Raw genomic sequence first — 18,529 nt, 5'->3', positions numbered from 1 at the left:
GGGTATGACTTTAAAAAGGAATTGTAACAGTACTCGGGGGGGCTAGTAGTCTTGGCAAAGGTGGGATGGGAGTCAAATGTCCAAATCAACAACAGTGCCTCCTGCTATTCTAATAGCTTAAATTAAATAGCATTGCAATCTCGAGAATCCCTGCTTCCAGTGACAAGATGGTGGCAGGACAATGATAGTACAGTACTGTACACTTATATTTTGCCAGATAGTTTTGGTTATTGAGCGAACTGACTGAAGCAGGTGAGTGTGCAGCTGGAGATCATAACCACATTCTTATTGCCATACTTAATTAAGATCAATATATTAGGTCCATGTAGGTGGACCAAACACGTTGAACTAAGCAAGAAGTGTAACGACTTCCTGCAATACTTGATTTTACTCAATATTTTACATAAAGTTGTCAGAAACGTACTTGTGCACTCCTTCACATTAGACCATATTAAGACAATTATTCTAGTTTAATATATAAATTATATTTTAAATGAGGATAATAAAATAAAATTAAAAAGTAAATTAAAATTATCCGAATGATAATTTTTTATTATCTGAAAGAAAAGTGTTATCAACATTGGGTCAAAACCAAGACACTAGTAGAGGTAATTTTTTTATAAGAATTCCATTACTATGTACAGATAATCGTAGTCTCCTAAACTGATAAAAACATTCATCTACACTGGTATCATACATAAAATGGCAGTGAGCAGACATTGTAACTTAAAGACTAAAAAATGGCTGACTTAGATATGACAAACTTCTCATTTACACCATAAGATAGCACCATTTTTAAGGACAGGTGCAAACAATTTAATTTGAAACACTAGGTAGCTGTTTAAGGCATCTTTAGAAGCTATGGGAAAAGTATGAATCACAGGTAAGCGTTATTTATGGACAACAACTGGGTGAAGCAGTAGGGAGGAGTGAGGCCTGTAATCATATAAAGATAGTTTACACAGGCATAATTTAGGTGAGAACTGGATAATAATTAATAAAGCTATCATATACAATATTTATGTTTACTGAGGATATGAATGTCATTAAATTACTGGGGAAAAATAAAATTAAGCATTAAATTTAATTGAATCTTAAACCAAATTTAGCCACCGTAATAGTACCTATCATCAAATGCGGTAGTATCATAAGGTTGTCTTCTGAACTCTGGTGGAGGAGTTGGAATTACAGGAATATTACTCCTTTTCCTAACACAAACATTGCAGCGACTGACACGGGACTTGAGGTCCCCAGCCTTCAGTGTTTGCTGTTGAGGCTTTCGGAATTGTTGCTCAACCTCAATTGTTGCTAACCAGTAGGAAAATGCAGAGGGGAATAAATTACAGCGACCTTGCCCCGTACACTCGATAAATGGACTGGAACGGAAATCCTCGAGACACGACCCAGGTGAGATAAGGGACTGGCCAGAGCCCTCCGCTCCAGAGTCAGTATGCTGTGGGGAGAAAAATTATGGGAAATTGTGACTGGGTTGAAGTTGTCTTACAAAGTGTTATTAGCTCAAGTCCTACCTAATGCAATGATTCAACTCTCCTATTTATTATTATTATTATTTGCCTTTAAAACTGTATTGAATTACCTTTCAACTATTTCCCCCCTGTAACACATTCCACTTGTTTACGCTGAAACTTAATGAAATTTTGTAACTTACCATAATAAATGAATAGCCAATCCACAGTGACTCCCACTGTCCAGGGCAGTCAGGAACCTCCAGTGTCTGACTATGGATTGCCATTACCATTGATGGAGCTTCACACACGACACATCTGGCAAAAACGAATCCCAATTACCATTAATAGGGCTTTATATATACCACATAAAGTACATTTAGTAAAACTGTATCCTAATTACCATTGATGGATCTTTACACAACACACCTAGCACCTTTTAGCCCTGAATATTTTGTTGCATCTTGCCTTGAGGTGGTTTCAAGGTTTAGCATCCCCGTGGCTCGATCGTCAACCATGCAACACATTCGGTTACCAACATTGCATATCTTGTACAATTGTACTATCAAATATGACTTTCCTGTCACCAAAGTAGGAAGTGGGAAGCATCTCTGACTACGATACATATTGGCAACAACGGTTTAAATGTTTAAAATATTATGACCAGGAAAACATGGGCTGAAAAAATGTTTTGAAACTGGCTAAATGAAAATGCAACTCAAGTCTCCTATATAAATAATATCTTAATAAATGCTCAGAGTATGCTTCATAAATAACACATTTGCTTACTTTGAAATGTATTTTTCTATCTGTGGTCCTTCAATGGGTGTCATCATCATTGGCATGGGCTCGGTGGTGGATAGCCAGTACGAGTAATCATTCCTTTGAGAGTAGTCGCACACATTGTTAAGGTTACAGAAGAGGTACGGCATCGTGCTGAATTTCTTCAGACAGCTTCCAGGAGCACCTGTTACAAATTACAATTATTTATCGTGACATAATTCACTTTCTGGAGTTGGACAACTGTTGTGTAGTAAACATTGTGGCAGAATGTTTAAATTTTATTTGTAGGAAATTCATATATGAAATATTAACGAAACTTAATACCAATGTAGAATGAAACAAGTTTAAGAAAAAATCTTGAATACAGTATTATATTTTGACAGGATTTTATTCATTCTAATGCTTCTGCAATGTTTTCAAATACTGTATATCAAAATTATATAGAAAAATATTACATTCAATTGAATTAACCCACCAAAGTGCTGCTGTGATCTGTGCAAAAAAAAACAAAAAAAAAAAATTGCCTTTTGAATTTTGTACACACCAAGAGACCCCAAGTCGGGGTAATTTAGTTCATGGTTTCATAATGTGGAGGTCAATCTATGGAACAAATTACCAGTGGGATTGCTGGATTGTTTCAAGCAAAAGTTAGACATATGAACGAATTTGTTTTGTGTATACATAGGAAACTAGTAGCTGCCTCACATGGAACAAAAAGGCCTTTTGCAGCTTACTTCCTCCTTATATCAATACAAACTTAAGTTCAATTACATTTATTGAGACAATAAAATATATCTCAAAGGGATAGAGTAGCTTAGACTAGTTCTACCAAGTACTTACCAAGATCCTGTCCATGAGCCCTGTGGTTACCCATCACATGCAACAAGGAATAGCCTTGCCACATGACACTAGTCCCACTGGGACACACCGGAGCGATAGGTTCCTGTGAGTGTCTGGTGATGAGATAGCCTCTTGATTTGGGAGGCAGGCCTGGAGGGGCTGGGTCTCCAGTTAAACCAGGGAGGCCTGCATGGACAGTTTAAACATTATCAATATACAGTATATTTATTTTAAGGTACAATATCATGTTTCTAAATTCATATAAACAGTATGTTTGTTTTTGGGAGGATGCAGATTATTACCCCCAGAAATTCTAAACTTGTTCACTCACACTCGATTCTGAAAATGGATTCATATATGTTTTGACATTTGTGAGCTAGCTCTTCTTCAACTCATAAAGTTTAAGCTCCAAGTTAATTTGGACTAAAGAATTGTAGGATTTCTATTGGTACAGACCTGGCTGTCCTATTAAACCTGGTGGACCATCAAAGCCTTGGATACCCCTCAGTCCTCGGGCACCTGGCTGGCCTGGGCGCCCTGGCAGTCCTCCATCACCGACCATTCCCTTGTGTCCCTTTTGCCCATCTCGACCAGGCTTACCCATGAACCCAGGTGCACCAAGACCACCTGCAAGATTTTATCTCATAAAATAAAAGAAATATAGATAAGCAGTTACATAATGCACCATATAAGGAGAAAATTGACTGAAACATTCGTTTTGACAAAGATGTCAAATACGTACTGTATATACAGTACATACATACTGCATGTACTGTATTTGATCTTGCTGTGCTGTATATACTGTACCTCCTTTCTTACAAAAAAGCTGCTGTTAACATTTTTAATTTATTTGGTTGCATGAATATACTGTACTATATTTAGTACAGTATTTTCTGAGCTCTTGCATTCAGCTGCTTCCTGAAGTAAAATTCTGTAATTACCAAAGTGTAGTTACAGGATGAGAACTACGCTCGTGGTGTCCCGTCTTCCCAGTACTCTGTCGTATAACACTTTGAAACTACTGATGGTTTTGGCCTCCACCACCACCTCACTTGTTCCAATCGTCTATCACTGTTAGCCAAAGTGAATTGTCTTATATTTCTTCAGCAGCTTTCTTTGGTTACTTTAAATCTATGACTTCTTGTTTTTGAAGTTCCAGGTCTCAGGAATTCTTTCCTGTCAATTTTGTCGATTCCTGTTACTATTTTGTATGTAGAGATCATATCGCCTCATTTTCTTCTACTGTAGCTTCTAGTTTTGACATACAGTATTTAATTCCTCTAACCTCTCCTTGTATCTCTTGTCTTTAAGTTTCGAGAGCCATTTAGTTGCATGTCTTTGTCCCTTTTCCAGTTTGTTGATTTGCTTTTTAAGATAAGGGCATCATACAACCGCCGCATATTCCAGCTTTAGTCTCACAAACGCCATGAACAATTTCTTTAACATTTCCCCATCTATGTATTTAAAAACAATTCTGAAATTAGAAAGCGTAGCATAGGCTTCTCGCAAAATGTTCTTTATGTTGTCCTCAGGTGATAGTTTTCTATTTAAAACCATTCCTGGATCTCTTTCTTTATCAGAATTTTTTTAAAAGCTTTTTCACATAATTTGTAGACTGTGTGGTCTATTTCCTTCTATTCCACATTCCGTTACATGTCATTTACTCAAATTAGATTCCATTTGACAGGTGGTGCTCCATACGTTTATTTGGACCAGGTCTATTTGATGGGCATGACAACTGTCCAAGTTTCTTATCTTCCCTAGTATCTTAGCATCATCAGCAAACATTTTCATAGAATTCTGTACTCCTTCTGGTAGGTCATTTATGTAGTGTGTCCAGTTGTAGAGTAGTCGAGAAAACACTATGTTGAATACAAAGCTTGGAGGTATTTGATAGACAGAGGTTTTACAGTTTATGACCTTGTTTATAATGTTTTATGACCTAACTTCAAGTACATTAATGTAAACATTACACACTAGTGCTTGGCAGTTTGGCAAAACACTTGAGTGACCCGTGTGCTCAGCACTGGTGGTTGGAAGCATGGCTGGACGGGGCCTTGTCTCTATGGTTATCCCAGCATTTCCTGTGAACTTTGTTGGTTTCACCTTTCACTTTGGATCCATGATGGATATTGTTGTGGGGGTGTCCTACCTGTTTGAATCTGCAGTTCACCAGGTAATTCAAGAAGTTGTAGGTTTGTGTGCAGTTGTATGGGTTTACCTGTGGTAGATTTCGAGATTTCTACTACTACTACAGTCTGGGATTGAGCCCGGCCTTTCTGGTGATGATTCATAGGTAGGGTTATTGCTGGCACTGGCTGTAGGTCCACACAACCATCACAATCTGGGGCCAGATTCACGAAGCAGTTACGCAAGCACTTACGAACCTGTACATCTTTTCTCAATCTTTGGCGACTTTGTTTACAATTATTAAACAGTTAATAAGCTCCGAAGCACCAGGAGGCTGTTTATAACAATAACAACAGTTAATTGGGAAGTTTTCATGATTTGTAAACTGTTTAATAAATGTAACCAAAGCAGTCAAAGATTGAGGAAAGATGTACACGTTTGTAAGTACTTGTGTAACTGCTTCATGAATCTGGCCCCTGGTCTCTGTTGCTAGGTTTGCAGTGTTGTGGCATATTCCAGTTCATTGAAAGAAACTGGCTCTTGTTGCCTCATTTTGTGTCTTGACTTTAGGACAGGCAAGATCTGCTCAGAGTTGCATGTCTTGTACTTCAGCAGATGAAGCTCCAACTCTGCAATTATTTTGCTAAATACTTCAGTTCCCATTTTCAGAGGCTGAATGTGTTACTGGCGGGTCTTCTTCTCTTTGTCTTGCCGGCTCAGTGATATGTTGCCTCAATAACATTGTATCTAAGTATTTTGAGTTTAGTTGTTATCAATATGGTCTAATTTGCACAACATAAGGTTAATAATTATTAGCAAATTCAATACTATACTTTTGTAATTAAAATAGAAATAATGAAATCATCTGAACAATATAATAAGCTTAGCTTCATTAAATATGCATTTATGTAACTACTGATTTAGCCACTGCATTATTTTCTTCTTTATATTTTGTAAATACATGTATTATTATTATTATTATAATGAAGTGTATGGTGTTAGTGGACTCACCTGTATTACCAATATCACCCCTACTTCCTGGCTGGCCTGGTATACCCGACAACCCTTCAGCGCCTGGGTCACCTTGGCCTCCCTGAAAGTGCAGTAAGGCGCCATGTTATGATGCATAGATGGCTCGGCACCAGTCTTTGTAATGGCATTAATGTATTTGTACATTTTCCTTGTCAGCTTTTATTATAATTTTATTTATTTGTGAGAAAATCAGTAGGAGCCTTAATTAAGGATTCAAACCTGCTCATTTGATACTCTGAAGCTAGCGCCCTACACCACAATAAGGTCAAAAGCAATGCGACCTGAGATGCCGGTGAATCCACTTGGGGTCCTGCAGCTCCCAACCGAAGCCCAAACCAGGGTTTCTCACACTAACCCCTGTGTATTTGATGAGAAGCACTGAAGGTGAACTATAGGGCCACAAGCCGGAGTGCACAGGAGCAGTGTGTGAAACCCCTGGTTTGGGCACCGGTTGGGAACCACAAGACCTCTAGTGGAATCTCTGATTGCATTGCTTTTGACCATATTGTGGTGTAGTGGTGTAGGGCACAAGCTTGGGAGTATCAAGCGAGCAGGTTCGACTCCTCAAGACTCCTGAGTTTTCATTGATACAGCACGTTAATGTAATTTCATTGTGCATTATTTATTTATGTTCTGTGGACTTTTAATACCTTATTAGTTAAACATATGCTTCTACAGCTATAGTCATTAATTAAGTCATGCACCATGCATAACTTGTATTTTAAGGAAGGGACCTTTTTAATTAAATAACTTTTCCACTGAAAAAGTGTACAAACAAGTCTGAGTATAAATTATTCACTTTTCAAAAGGCATCAGCTAGCCTGCACATGTGTGGAGGCTCATTCATTTTGTATAAAGGGACCACTTTTAAAAGAATAAAACATTACTCTATGTCAATGTATAAATTCTGAAAAACACATATGGTATTAAAAACCACATTAAAATATAAATGTTAAATGTAGAAACCCAGATAAAAGCCTTATGAACTGGTATAAGGGGAATATAAGAAGTTTTTAAAATCTACAAATGCAGAACTGAGGATGGCATCGAGCAAGGCAGGATTCATCCATAGTGTGTTGAGGTGGTGTGTATATCTACACTAAATTCTTGACTATTGCCTAGGCTTTCCAGAACCCCTTCCTTTTATAGGAAGATTTAACCCCTTCTGGTTAGGTTGCCTTGCACATTGAAGCTTCAGGGTAGAAAGATGGGCTATGCTCAAGCCCCACTACAGTACTACCTGCAGGTTGTGCGGAATGTGCTCCTGTTTCGTGCAGACTTTTCCTGGTTAGGGTTTGGAAGCTGGAGATGTTCCTCATGGGTACCTAGGTTTGCTTTCCTGGAAGCATTAAACATCTCTCAGGACCTTCCATTTTCAGTACAGTATTGTCAATTGACATGGAGAGTGGGAAGGGTTGGGGGTGGCGGGTGAGTTGTTATTTCTTCTTGAGTAGGAGTCTGTGGCTGCTACATTGAAGCTGTTGTTCGTAAGCAATACCATACAATTTTTGTTTTAAATACAGTACACATAAAAACTGATTTGACACAGTCTGGCAGCTTGGCCCTCCCCTTTCTTGGGTGAGATGGGTTTCAGTCTGAAGGGCTCATAGAGGACTAAGTCTGATCCTCATTCATTCCTGATTCTGAGTTGGTCTCCAGAACAAATTATATATATATATATATATATATCTGGGTTAAATATTGTATAGTTTGAGAATAATGTTTCCTCTTTTTCTGCCTTGACTCCAAGTCATCATGCCTGTGGTAGCGGAGGATGTTCCAGTACAAGACTCCAAAACTACTGCAAGTTTCATCTCACTGGTGCTCAGGTTCAGCCGAGCTTGAAACTTTTCCCTCTTTGAGGGATGTGGTCCAGGCTTCAGAAGCTAATCGTGCTCAGCTCAAGTTTAGTTCATCCTGTGCCTTTTGGCACTAGTCCCAGGTCTTCATTTCTGCCTCCTGCTTCAGTACTAGATTATCATTTGTATCTCTTGGCTTCAGTCCTGGGTCCCATCTCTACTTCTTCCTTCACTGTTGGATCCCCATTTATGCCTCTCACCATAATATCACACATACAACAATAAACATGATAAAACAATAAGATACTGTTGGTTTTACTTGAAAAACTGTGACAATCTACGTTTTATTGGAAACTATGTTTCAATTAAAATTATACTAAAGAATAATTATTTTTCAAAATAGTATGTAACTGTACCTTCAATCCACTAATTCCAAACGCCCCTGCTAAACCTGGACTTCCAGTTTCTCCATGGTCTCCAATAATGCCAGGCAATCCCGGGAAGCCATCAAAGCCAGGGTCTCCAACAGCACCTGGTAGACCTGGGGGCTGGGTAAAGCCTCGAGGGCCAGGGTCACCAGGCAGACCCTTCGCACTATGGAATAAAAATACACATGTGTAGTTTAATTCACTTTAGTTAAGTCATCATTATGTCTTACCACAGGTGAAGAAATGCTCATGTCATATTCTGAGGGATAATTTTAAAGTTTAACTATTTGTTCATAATATCTGTATATGGGATGTAAATGCTCAAGTGAATTTATGTTAATTCTATAGTATGGCACCAAACACTGAACTGTGTAGTCTAAGAAGGGCATAACAAGAAGAAGCTGTACTGTATACTGATTTCTCTTAAGATCACTGATCATTACTTCCAGATATTTTACACTTTCAGATTTGACAATTTTAGAACTGCTCAGCTGGTATCTGGTAACTACTGTACTGTATACAGTATTAACATTTCCTAGGCTCGGATCCCTACATTTGTTAGCATTAAACATCCGAAAACTTACAAGGAGCACTACTCATCCGATTTACGAAACAGCGAGTTGCTGTTGCCATTGATTTGTTAGTGTTGGCCCTGGTGGTTTATGACATGGTGAGTGGAAATCTCAATTTTTAACATATTGCCATTGTTTTCCCTTTATTGCTCCCATACCTTCCCCCAGGTTGAATTCTGCCATAATACTTTCCCCAGGTTGAATTCTGCTATAACACCTTTTCCCAGGTTGAATTCTGCTATAATACCTTTTCCCAGGTTGAATTCTGCTATAATACCTTTTCCCAGGTTGAATTCTGCTATAATATCTTCCCCCAGGTTGAATTCTGCTATAATACCTTTCCCCAGGTTGAATTCTGCTAAAATATCTTCCCCAGGTTGAATTCTGCTATAATATCTTCCCCCAGGTTGAAGTCTGCTATAATATCTTCCCCCCAGGTTGAATTCTGCTATAATATCTTCCCCCAGGTTGAATTCTGCTATAATACCTTCCCCCAGGTTGAATTCTGCTATAATACCTTCCCCCCAGGTTGAATTCTGCTATAATACCTTCCCCCCAGGTTGAATTCTGCTATAATACCTTCCCCAGGTTGAATTCTGCTATAATACCTTCCCCCAGGTGGAATTCTGCTATAATACCTTCCCCCCAGGTTGAATTCTGCTTAATACCTTCCCCAGGTTGAATTCAGCTATAAGGGGGAAGAGGAGGGAAGGTACATTTATGTAAGCGATAAGTAAGGGAACACACTTTAAAAGCATAACATAGTTATTACACTGCCGTCCACTTCACAAAAGTGGGAACTTGGATAATGATGATGATGCTGTTGAAAAGCAGAGGCATCACTCACCCAATCAAGCCAGGTAGTCCCGGGTCTCCTACTGGTCCTCTCTCGTAGCCTCTGTCACCTACTTGGCCATCAAGACCTGGCAGTCCTGGTAATGCAATTCTTCCGGGAGCACCAGGAAAACCTTTACAAAATTTGTTATTTATTCAATAGGATTGAGTTGATAATATTTTATGAAAAGACCAAATGTGTATCAATAGCGGCTGAAAGTTTTAAGCAAATGTGTAATGGCATTTTCTCTATATATTGTGTGTACAAAAATTATACTGTAATAATAATCTTGTTAAAACCAAATGGGTCTTTTAAGTATTTTTTAAATTCGATATTATCAATTAGATATTACCCGGTAATTAGATATTCCATGTAGCAATACCACTGGGGATACCTAATTAAAACAATAATGCATGCAGTATACAGAACTTCAAACTTGGGAATGACATAAAATACATAATACTGCATATTTGTTACTAATTAGTGAAAAAGTGCTTTGTTAAATGCATTTAAAATATTATATCGACTGAAAAGGAAAGTAATTAAAGCTCTCTATAACAACTTTGTTTTCCATAAAATCTGAAAAAGGTATATTAAAATATATAGTACTGTCTGTACCTGAATCTCCACGCTCTCCTTTGAACCCGTCACGGCTGATGCCTGGAAGACCTTTCAGACCATCAGGACCATCTAAACCAAAGTCTCCTGGTTGACCTTTCTGTCCATGAATTCCAGATCGGCCTGATTGACCTGGACGACCTTCCATGCCTTTTAGTCCCGGTTCACCTTTTCTCCCTGGCAATCCTGTGATATAAGAAATTTTGATAAAGCATATTTAGTAAATGGAGGCTATGTGAAATTATGTTAAGTGAGGCAACATGGGTCAATAAAACATGGAGGCTACATGGCACAATACCACATGGAGACTATGTGGTGCAATACCACATGGAGGCTACATGTCACAACCATACATGACGTTTTGACAATTTAAAGCAGAAACAAAGGAGTAGATTATCACAAAGTTTGGAAAAACACAAATAATTTGGTGAAATCTATGAGGTACTTCTTTAGGGGGATATATAATAATCAAGATTTATTCTGGGTGTTCTACTGTATTTTCTTCCAAGTCTGAGAATGATAATCAGTTATTCTGGTTGTTATGCAGGCTGCTGCTAGCAACAGGCTTATTTATCATACTATCACCCAAAAAATTCTTGGCTCTTGTATGGAATGTGGGGGCATAAGAACTCTTAAAACCAATCACAGGTAAAGCATAGATGAATAAATATGCAAACTGCCTAACTTTTAAGAGATGCAGCAAAAAAAACAGCGTTGAACATGATGAAACGCCATTTTTCGGGTGAGCCCCGGAAACGCCCTGGAGTCAACACGGCTCCCCACAGAAAACATTAAATACTGGTGAACTTCAGGAAAATAGTGCTTGTATTTCAAGTGCACAAATTTGTTTGGCACCAGATGCTGTACAATATACACAAATCTCTTACCTTCTGGGCCTCTAGGTCCTCTTACACCATCGTCACCACGGTAGCCATTGAGTCCAGGTTGGCCACGAAAACCTGGCTGCCCAGCATCACCATATAAACCCTGGAAAAAAGTAGAAAATTGGATGAGTGACTTCATTGTGTATTAAATAGCAGTGTTGAATGCCTGCTCATTCATGCCTTTTTCTCTTTCAAACATAGGTTGAGCTCCACGTCAGGTTGTAAACATCTAAGCTGTTTCATGTCTTGAATTCTTTTTTCAAGTTTTGATGTACTGTATGTATAAATTACATTATAAGGTGAATTCATGTGTCTTCTTTCATTATATCTGTCTATCCTTTCCCTCTCTTCCCTCTACTTCCTTACTTTCACTCACTCTTTCAATCTCTATTACCTGTGTAAAGTACAGGGACTCGTAATGTACAGTACCTTAATCCCTGGAAGGCCTGGCAACCCATCTCTGCCAGGGTTCCCTTGACGTCCTGGTCGACCAGGCTCTCCGGTCTCAGCTGGCATTCCACCAATAATTATGCCTGGATTGCCCCGGTCACCTGGCAAGCCCCTGTAGCCCTTCAACCCGACACGTCCAGGAAGACCCCGAAAACCGTCATCACCTGGTAGACCTGTTCAAAGAAATTTAAATTCCTAAAGACACTTGTTTCACATAAGAAAAGGACAAAAAACTTTCAATCATCTGGACTGGTGGATAGCTAATTATTATTAAATTTTATAGGAAGTTAGGCATTTTTTAAACCTAAATACAGAAAAAGGGAAAAACAGATAAGGAATGCTTAGATAAGGAGTAAAATCCTTAATAGGTATGTACTAAAATGATTTACTAAGGAATAGCACTTGACAACTTCACCTCAGCTGGTGTTAGTAATCATGTTTTTATATCAATCATATAGAGCATATAAGTTTAAAGTGTTGCTAACTTCAAACGTCTTGCATCAACATATAAAGTGCAAAACAAATCAAATGCCAACAGTTACTCACCCCTGTTTCCAAATCTGCCTGGTTCACCACTCTGCCCCTTATCTCCGGGTAGTCCCTGAAGGCCAGGTGGACCCACTAGTCTCCCTCCGTGTGGTCCTGGGGCTCCAGGCACTCCTTGATCACCACGTTCTCCACTGGGCCCAGGCAATCCCATCATTCCCATCGCACCCTGTTTGTGGTGAAAACCAAAGCTACGGGTAAGCTTTTATATGCACATACAGTATTATATACTGTACTGTATACATAAACTTTCATATACTAGTACAGTATATAGTATATAATACTGGAAAATCTGGGTAGAGAGATGGCATGTATTTTTTACAAATGCAACTTAAGTTTGTCTTCTTATATTGTGCCTCTTTTGGTACTATGTATTTCTCAAATGCCAATATGGAAATATCAGTTGAATTTTATCATCACCTTAGACTACCAAAATTAAAAAGATTAATTAAATTAAAATTAACAGATCAAAATATCGACATTGCATGAACAAGTGACTAGACTATTACCTTCCTTCCATTTCTGCCATATAGGCCTGATGTGCCTGGTAGACCAATGGGGCCAATTTGACCTTTGGCCCCTGTGTAGCTGATACCCGGCAATCCAGGAAGTCCTATAACTCCAATAATTCCAGGAAAACCGGGTTGTCCAAAATCACCCGGCTCACCTAAAGTCATGAAGAAAGTAGTGTATGTAATAAAATGGTAAATATGCCTTGCATTTTACATATTATTATTAAAAATATAAATGTAAAGCACAGTAAATGTGTAAGTGTAGTACATTACTAATACGAATTTGCTAGGATTCAACTCGAGCTCTTGGGCCTCACCTCTTACCCATTAATTGTTTAGTGTGTACATGTCTAATAGTGCTTATTTGTAGTTACAGAAAGAGCTTTGGTCATCTTTTTTTTTGTCCGAACTTAGTTGGACAATCTAGACAGTTTGCCCACATTTCAGTTAGCTAAGAATTTGTCTGTTAGCCAATTTTTTTAAGCCTGTCAAGGGTTCTGATCCATTGCAATCCATTAGAGATATGTCCTGCTGTGCAGTGCTTCCTCGAAAATCTAGCTCTTCATATGACAGATCACTCTAGGACACAAATAAGATGAGCCCAGTGGTGTTAGGTGTGCACCAATGCAGTCTATAGTTGAAAAAAATATCACTAACAATGGGCAGTGTCTAATGTAAAGGAGAGCTTCGTATGACGTAAAAGTTAATTTGAACTACACCTTCTAGAGGTTATTTTGTCTGGACGGCACCCTTTAGTGCTCCCTAGCACTTTCATACACTGCTTAATATATTCCCTGCAATGCTAGCACCAGAATGTAGCTCTGCTTGACAGCATTTTACAGTTCTTACCAAGAAATTGGAATCTTACCTTGTGAAGCAGCCAAGTGACCTGCTTATTAAATGCACTTAACATAAACCCTCAAAGCCAATATTTTGTAAGTTTGTTAGAATGATGTTACTAGTGTTGGAAATACTGTACAATACTGTAATAATGTATTTTTAATTTGTAATAATATACTGTACACACTCTTCACATGTTTTTGCAGTTCTTAATCATACATACAGTATTTAACAAATACTTTACCAATAATACATATTAGGCAAAACTATAAACCACTAAAAAATAAAATATAACTAACAAACCTTTTTCACCGAAATCACCGTGCCCAGAAAAGGTTCCATTTAAACCAGGTGGCCCACGGAAACCTATTTCTCCCAGGAAGCCTCTCTGGCCCTAAAAATAGAAATAAAATAATAAAAAAATGGAAAAATTGGGTAACAGGTTATGCAACTGATAGCACTGTTTTAATTACAGTACTGTATTGTACAGTATTAGTTAATTTGAAATGCACATTACACTATAATATATTGTTTCTATTAAAATAATGATGACATACTGCACTGTGTTTAAATAAATAAATGTTTTTGTACCTTTTAAATAACAAAAGAAGCCTTTTATACTAAATCATACGAAGCAGTTGTGGAACTTTTTCTGTTATGTGATTGTACTGACTGTGTGATTCTATAGCATGTACTGTGGATGATACTATACATTAATGGGTGTTTTTTTTCAGTATTTTCAACCTTTCGAACCGATACAGAATTTGTCCTGTATTTCTACAGGACTAATGCCTTCCCCTCTCGATTGGAAGTGGGGGGAATGAAGATGAATAAATATTGCAAGTTATAGTTTCTGAGCAAGTGAAATAAACAATGACATCACAAGACTGTGACATATCTATGATAAAATATTGGAGCCGGGGCAAGAGTCAGAGAACAACACTACTGACTCCCAAGTGTGGGTAGGTACCTTGTGAAACTTGGATTGTCGTACTGGATGGTGCCTTCCAGCACCATATAAGTCTAGTAGTACTTTTGGTTCAGATACTTTAAGCTGATTATGGTTTAGTCAGTAGTGTATATGCTTAAAGAGTATAGGTATGTGGGTTAGATCCCATTTAAAGATTTCAATATTTTCTCAACTCAAATAAAATATTTTATTAATAAAGAACTTGCCTTTGGTCCAGGGTTTCCTTCAAAACCTGAATTTCCTGGAACCCCAACATCACCAATTGGTCCCGGTTGTCCTACACGTCCATCAGGTCCTGGAAGCCCAGCATCACCTGGAAAACCTGACACCAAAAATATATCTGTCAATTTTCTTCGTAAATAGCATGGGGCTATATAAAGTGTAAAAAGGCTCAGATGGCAAGAAATTGAGCATTTTTGTGCCTTTCAACATATTGTCAAGAGGCATTACTAAGGGTATAAAAAGTGGAGATCACATGGCGATTAACAAGTGCAGACTCTCTTCTTGACCTCTGTATGAGGTGTGTGGCACTCCTACTGCATGTTCTCTCACTTTCTTCCATTTCTGTAACAGTTGTCATTCTTTTGGTCTTACCTTTTTTTTATTTATCAGTTGATGTCCAATTCTGTCCCCTCTTAACCATTTAGTTTTGTCGGAGCAACTATTGTTGGCATTTAGAGCAAATGTTTCTTTGTTTTCCTTCTATGCAGTGAGTCTGTGTGGACTATGTTTTTGAATCCTGTGTCTTTGGACACTTGTTCTAGAGCTTGCTTCTCCAAGGAGGTTCAGAAGGCGATCTGGTTAAGCCATCCTGAGGTGTATCCTTGTTCGTGCATTATATCCATCACGTGCATTAATGTGCAGCCTTCTCAACCTTCTTCACCAATACTGTAAGCCAGTTAGCAAACACTGGTACTAGGAGTGTTTTGGCACTAACTGGGTACTAACCTCTCGTTATTTAGTGAATGTTCTTCGACCACACCTGGCTTGCGCAGTGTTGAGGTGGTTGGCCTGTCAACAAGTGCCTCTGTATGTTCTCTTCGTGGTAAACCCCTGGTCATTTTTTTATTTCTTTTCAGGTTTGACAGCTTTTTAGTTATGGTTCTATGCTGTGCTAGCATTGGGGAGTTACTGAAAAATCTAGAAATGAGGCTCTAGAAATCGAGAGACAAATATAATGAAATGCCTCTTTCTGGTGGGTCTTCAGTAGTACTCCATTCTTGCCCTTTTACTCCTCTTCCCTTTGGTGTTCATGGGTTTACTGTTTTGAATGGATCATGAATGAGTGAGCTGGCAGGCTGGAATCCAAGGTCACTGGAGCTGTCATCTGATGGTGAACGAGCACAATGAGCCTGATATTACACCACCACAATGAGTGTTTAAACAGAGTCAGGGTTACAAATGGTTCCAAGTAGTTGTTAGTTTTGGAACACTATTTCCCTGGTGGTTATTTTCCCATGGTTCAGTGATGATCTCAGATTCCCAGGCTTTCCTTAACCTCTTTGAGGAGGGATGGGGGGGGGGGGCAGATGCTGGTGCTGGTCTCAAGTAGGCACTTGTGAGTAACTAGAGATCTGGTTTGTTTTCCAAGGTTTAAAAGGATCCACGTTGAAGCACTGGGGAGCTATTGAGAGCCCACTAGGAAGGGGCACTCCATTTCATTCAATGCTGTATTTTTGTATCTATGTACAGATGCTTTTTAAAAGTCAGGCATCCTTGATCACATGATCCACTGCTTCTTTCACCCCCAGAAAATATAATAACCATATCATGGTTCATCACAAGCAAATTCAATAAAATTAAATATTGATGATAAAACTAAAATCCATTACAGTGAAACAATGAAACATAAAAGATGCCACATACCTGGAATGCCCATTAAGCCTCGCTCTCCCTTCAGACCATTTCGACCATTTCTTCCAGGCTGACCGGGACCTCCAGGTACACCATTACGCCCATTATCACCTGGAAGGCCGACCAAGCCATCAAGTCCACGCTCACCCTTTGAACCCTCATATCCAGTAGCTCCTGGTAGACCAGGTCTGCCTGAAATGCCTGCATCACCAGGGATACCAGGGAAGCCTGGAGGACCCTGTCGACCAGCAACACCAGGAGGACCAGCTATACTGTCACCAACGTCACCCTTAATGCCCTGATAAAAGATAAAACAATAATTAGACTGCTTTGTTCAGTGGAATGAGCATTACTAAAAAAGTATGTCAGACGTTGTCTCCCCCATCTATGATCTCGTTTCATTAATAATTTGGCCTTTTAACTCATGGTAAATGAGTTCTCTTACCCTTGTCTGATGTACATATTCTGCTCTTGCCAAACGACATGGCTTTAATTAGCAAATAACAATACTGTATATCCAAAGAAAAAAAAGAGTGAAAATGCTTGACTAACAAGTGGCCAAATTGCGCTCACACAAAAGGAAAACGCACGGTCAGTACGTATGTCTTAAAAGTAGGTCTGGATGCCACAGAAAAAACGTCACAAGGAAACTGTTCTGTTGACTAGACCAGACACTAGAAAGTGAAGGGACGACCCTTTGTCGTACCTTCACTTTCTAGTGTGTGGTCTGGTCAACGTATTTCAGCCACGTTACTGTGACTCATCGTCTGCGAAACTGTTCTGTATAATTTATAGTATAGTACAAGCTTAGTAAAACTTTAAAAAATATAAATGTTTTATTTTTAATAATATTTTCAAATAATACAGCAAAATTGTAAAAAATTAAATAAAATGTGATGGAAATTACTTTATATAGCAAGGGCGATATGGACTGCCATCTTGTGGATGGCAGAGTTGTTATATTACTTCATGCAGTAGGTTGTTATGTTGTGCCTACCCTGTCTGGTGATTATGTATTGGTTTTGGGTCTATCTCTAATTCCCCGGCTTCCCTAGCCTCGTAGAGAGTCAGATTTTGGTTCTGGGCCGCAGTAGGTCAAGGCCAGTCTGAGAAGCCTGACAATACAGCACATTTCATGGGGAGCTACTGATGGGCCTTTTCCAGAAAAGGTGTTTTGTGTGTGGGATGGAAGTATTTTGTGTGTGGGATGGAGGTGTTGTGTGTGTGTGTGTGTGGGATGGAGGTGTTTTGTGTGTGGGATGGAGGTGTTGTGTGTGTGTGTGGGATGGAGGTGTTTTGTGTGTGTGGGGTAGAGGTGTTTTGTGTGTGGGATGGAGGTGTTTTGTGTGTGGGATGGAGGTGTTGTGTGTGTGTGTGGGATGGAGGTGTTTTGTGTGTGGGATGGAGGTGTTTTGTGTGTGTGTGGGTTTGAGGTGTTTTGTGTGTGTGTGGGATTGAGGTGTTTTGTGTGTGTGGGATGGAGGTGTTTTGTGTGTGTGGGATGGAGGTGTTGTGTGTGTGTGTGTCGGATGGAGGTGTTTTGTGTGTGTGGGATGGAGGTGTTGTGTGTGTGTGTGTGTGTGTGTCGGATGAAGGTGTTTTGTGTTTGGGATGGAGGTGTTTTGTGTGTGTTTGGGATAGAGGTGTTTTGTGTGTGTGTGGGATAGAGGTGTTTTGTGTGTGTGGGATGGAGGTGTGTGTGTGTGTGGGATAGAGGTGTTTTGTGTGTGTGTGTGATGGAGGTGTTTTCATACTGGGATGGCAATCATATCATGCTGAATCTTCCAATCATGTCATGCTGAATCTTCCATAAGTCAGAAATTATAGTTTCTAATTCAGTTTAAGGTATAGTTATATCTCTACTGTCTTGTAAAAACTTATTTTGCAATATCCAGCCACATGAAGAGACACCCATAATGCATGCTATTCTTTCACTTTGTAATAGTGACTTCTGATCCCTTAAGCAAGCT

At 39.0% G+C, this 18,529-nt stretch overlaps 1 protein-coding gene across 1 annotated transcript in view; it reads right to left on the bottom strand.

The window, feature by feature from the left end:
* Positions 1 to 513: 513 nt before the first annotated feature.
* LOC123772701 (collagen alpha-2(IV) chain) overlaps positions 514 to 18,529 on the bottom strand; it is a 46,314-nt gene continuing 28,298 nt past the window's right edge. Inside the window, exons 16-31 of the mRNA XM_045766035.2 lie at positions 16,572 to 16,857; positions 14,912 to 15,027; positions 14,039 to 14,129; positions 12,893 to 13,050; positions 12,384 to 12,552; positions 11,817 to 12,010; positions 11,391 to 11,490; positions 10,504 to 10,689; positions 9,898 to 10,018; positions 8,467 to 8,644; positions 6,231 to 6,312; positions 3,546 to 3,716; positions 3,090 to 3,275; positions 2,256 to 2,433; positions 1,670 to 1,784; positions 514 to 1,453 (exon numbers count right to left, since the gene is read on the bottom strand). Of these exons, the coding sequence (XP_045621991.2) occupies positions 1,106 to 1,453; positions 1,670 to 1,784; positions 2,256 to 2,433; positions 3,090 to 3,275; positions 3,546 to 3,716; positions 6,231 to 6,312; positions 8,467 to 8,644; positions 9,898 to 10,018; positions 10,504 to 10,689; positions 11,391 to 11,490; positions 11,817 to 12,010; positions 12,384 to 12,552; positions 12,893 to 13,050; positions 14,039 to 14,129; positions 14,912 to 15,027; positions 16,572 to 16,857 (2,679 nt within the window). The 3' untranslated portion in view covers positions 514 to 1,105. The remainder of the gene's footprint in view (positions 1,454 to 1,669; positions 1,785 to 2,255; positions 2,434 to 3,089; positions 3,276 to 3,545; positions 3,717 to 6,230; positions 6,313 to 8,466; positions 8,645 to 9,897; positions 10,019 to 10,503; positions 10,690 to 11,390; positions 11,491 to 11,816; positions 12,011 to 12,383; positions 12,553 to 12,892; positions 13,051 to 14,038; positions 14,130 to 14,911; positions 15,028 to 16,571; positions 16,858 to 18,529) is intronic.

The sequence above is a fragment of the Procambarus clarkii genome, chromosome 50, assembly GCF_040958095.1.
Source record: "Procambarus clarkii isolate CNS0578487 chromosome 50, FALCON_Pclarkii_2.0, whole genome shotgun sequence".
Lineage (NCBI taxonomy): Eukaryota > Metazoa > Arthropoda > Malacostraca > Decapoda > Cambaridae > Procambarus > Procambarus clarkii.
Note: the sequence above shows the minus strand (reverse complement) of the source record. Positions and strands in the feature narration are given on the sequence as shown.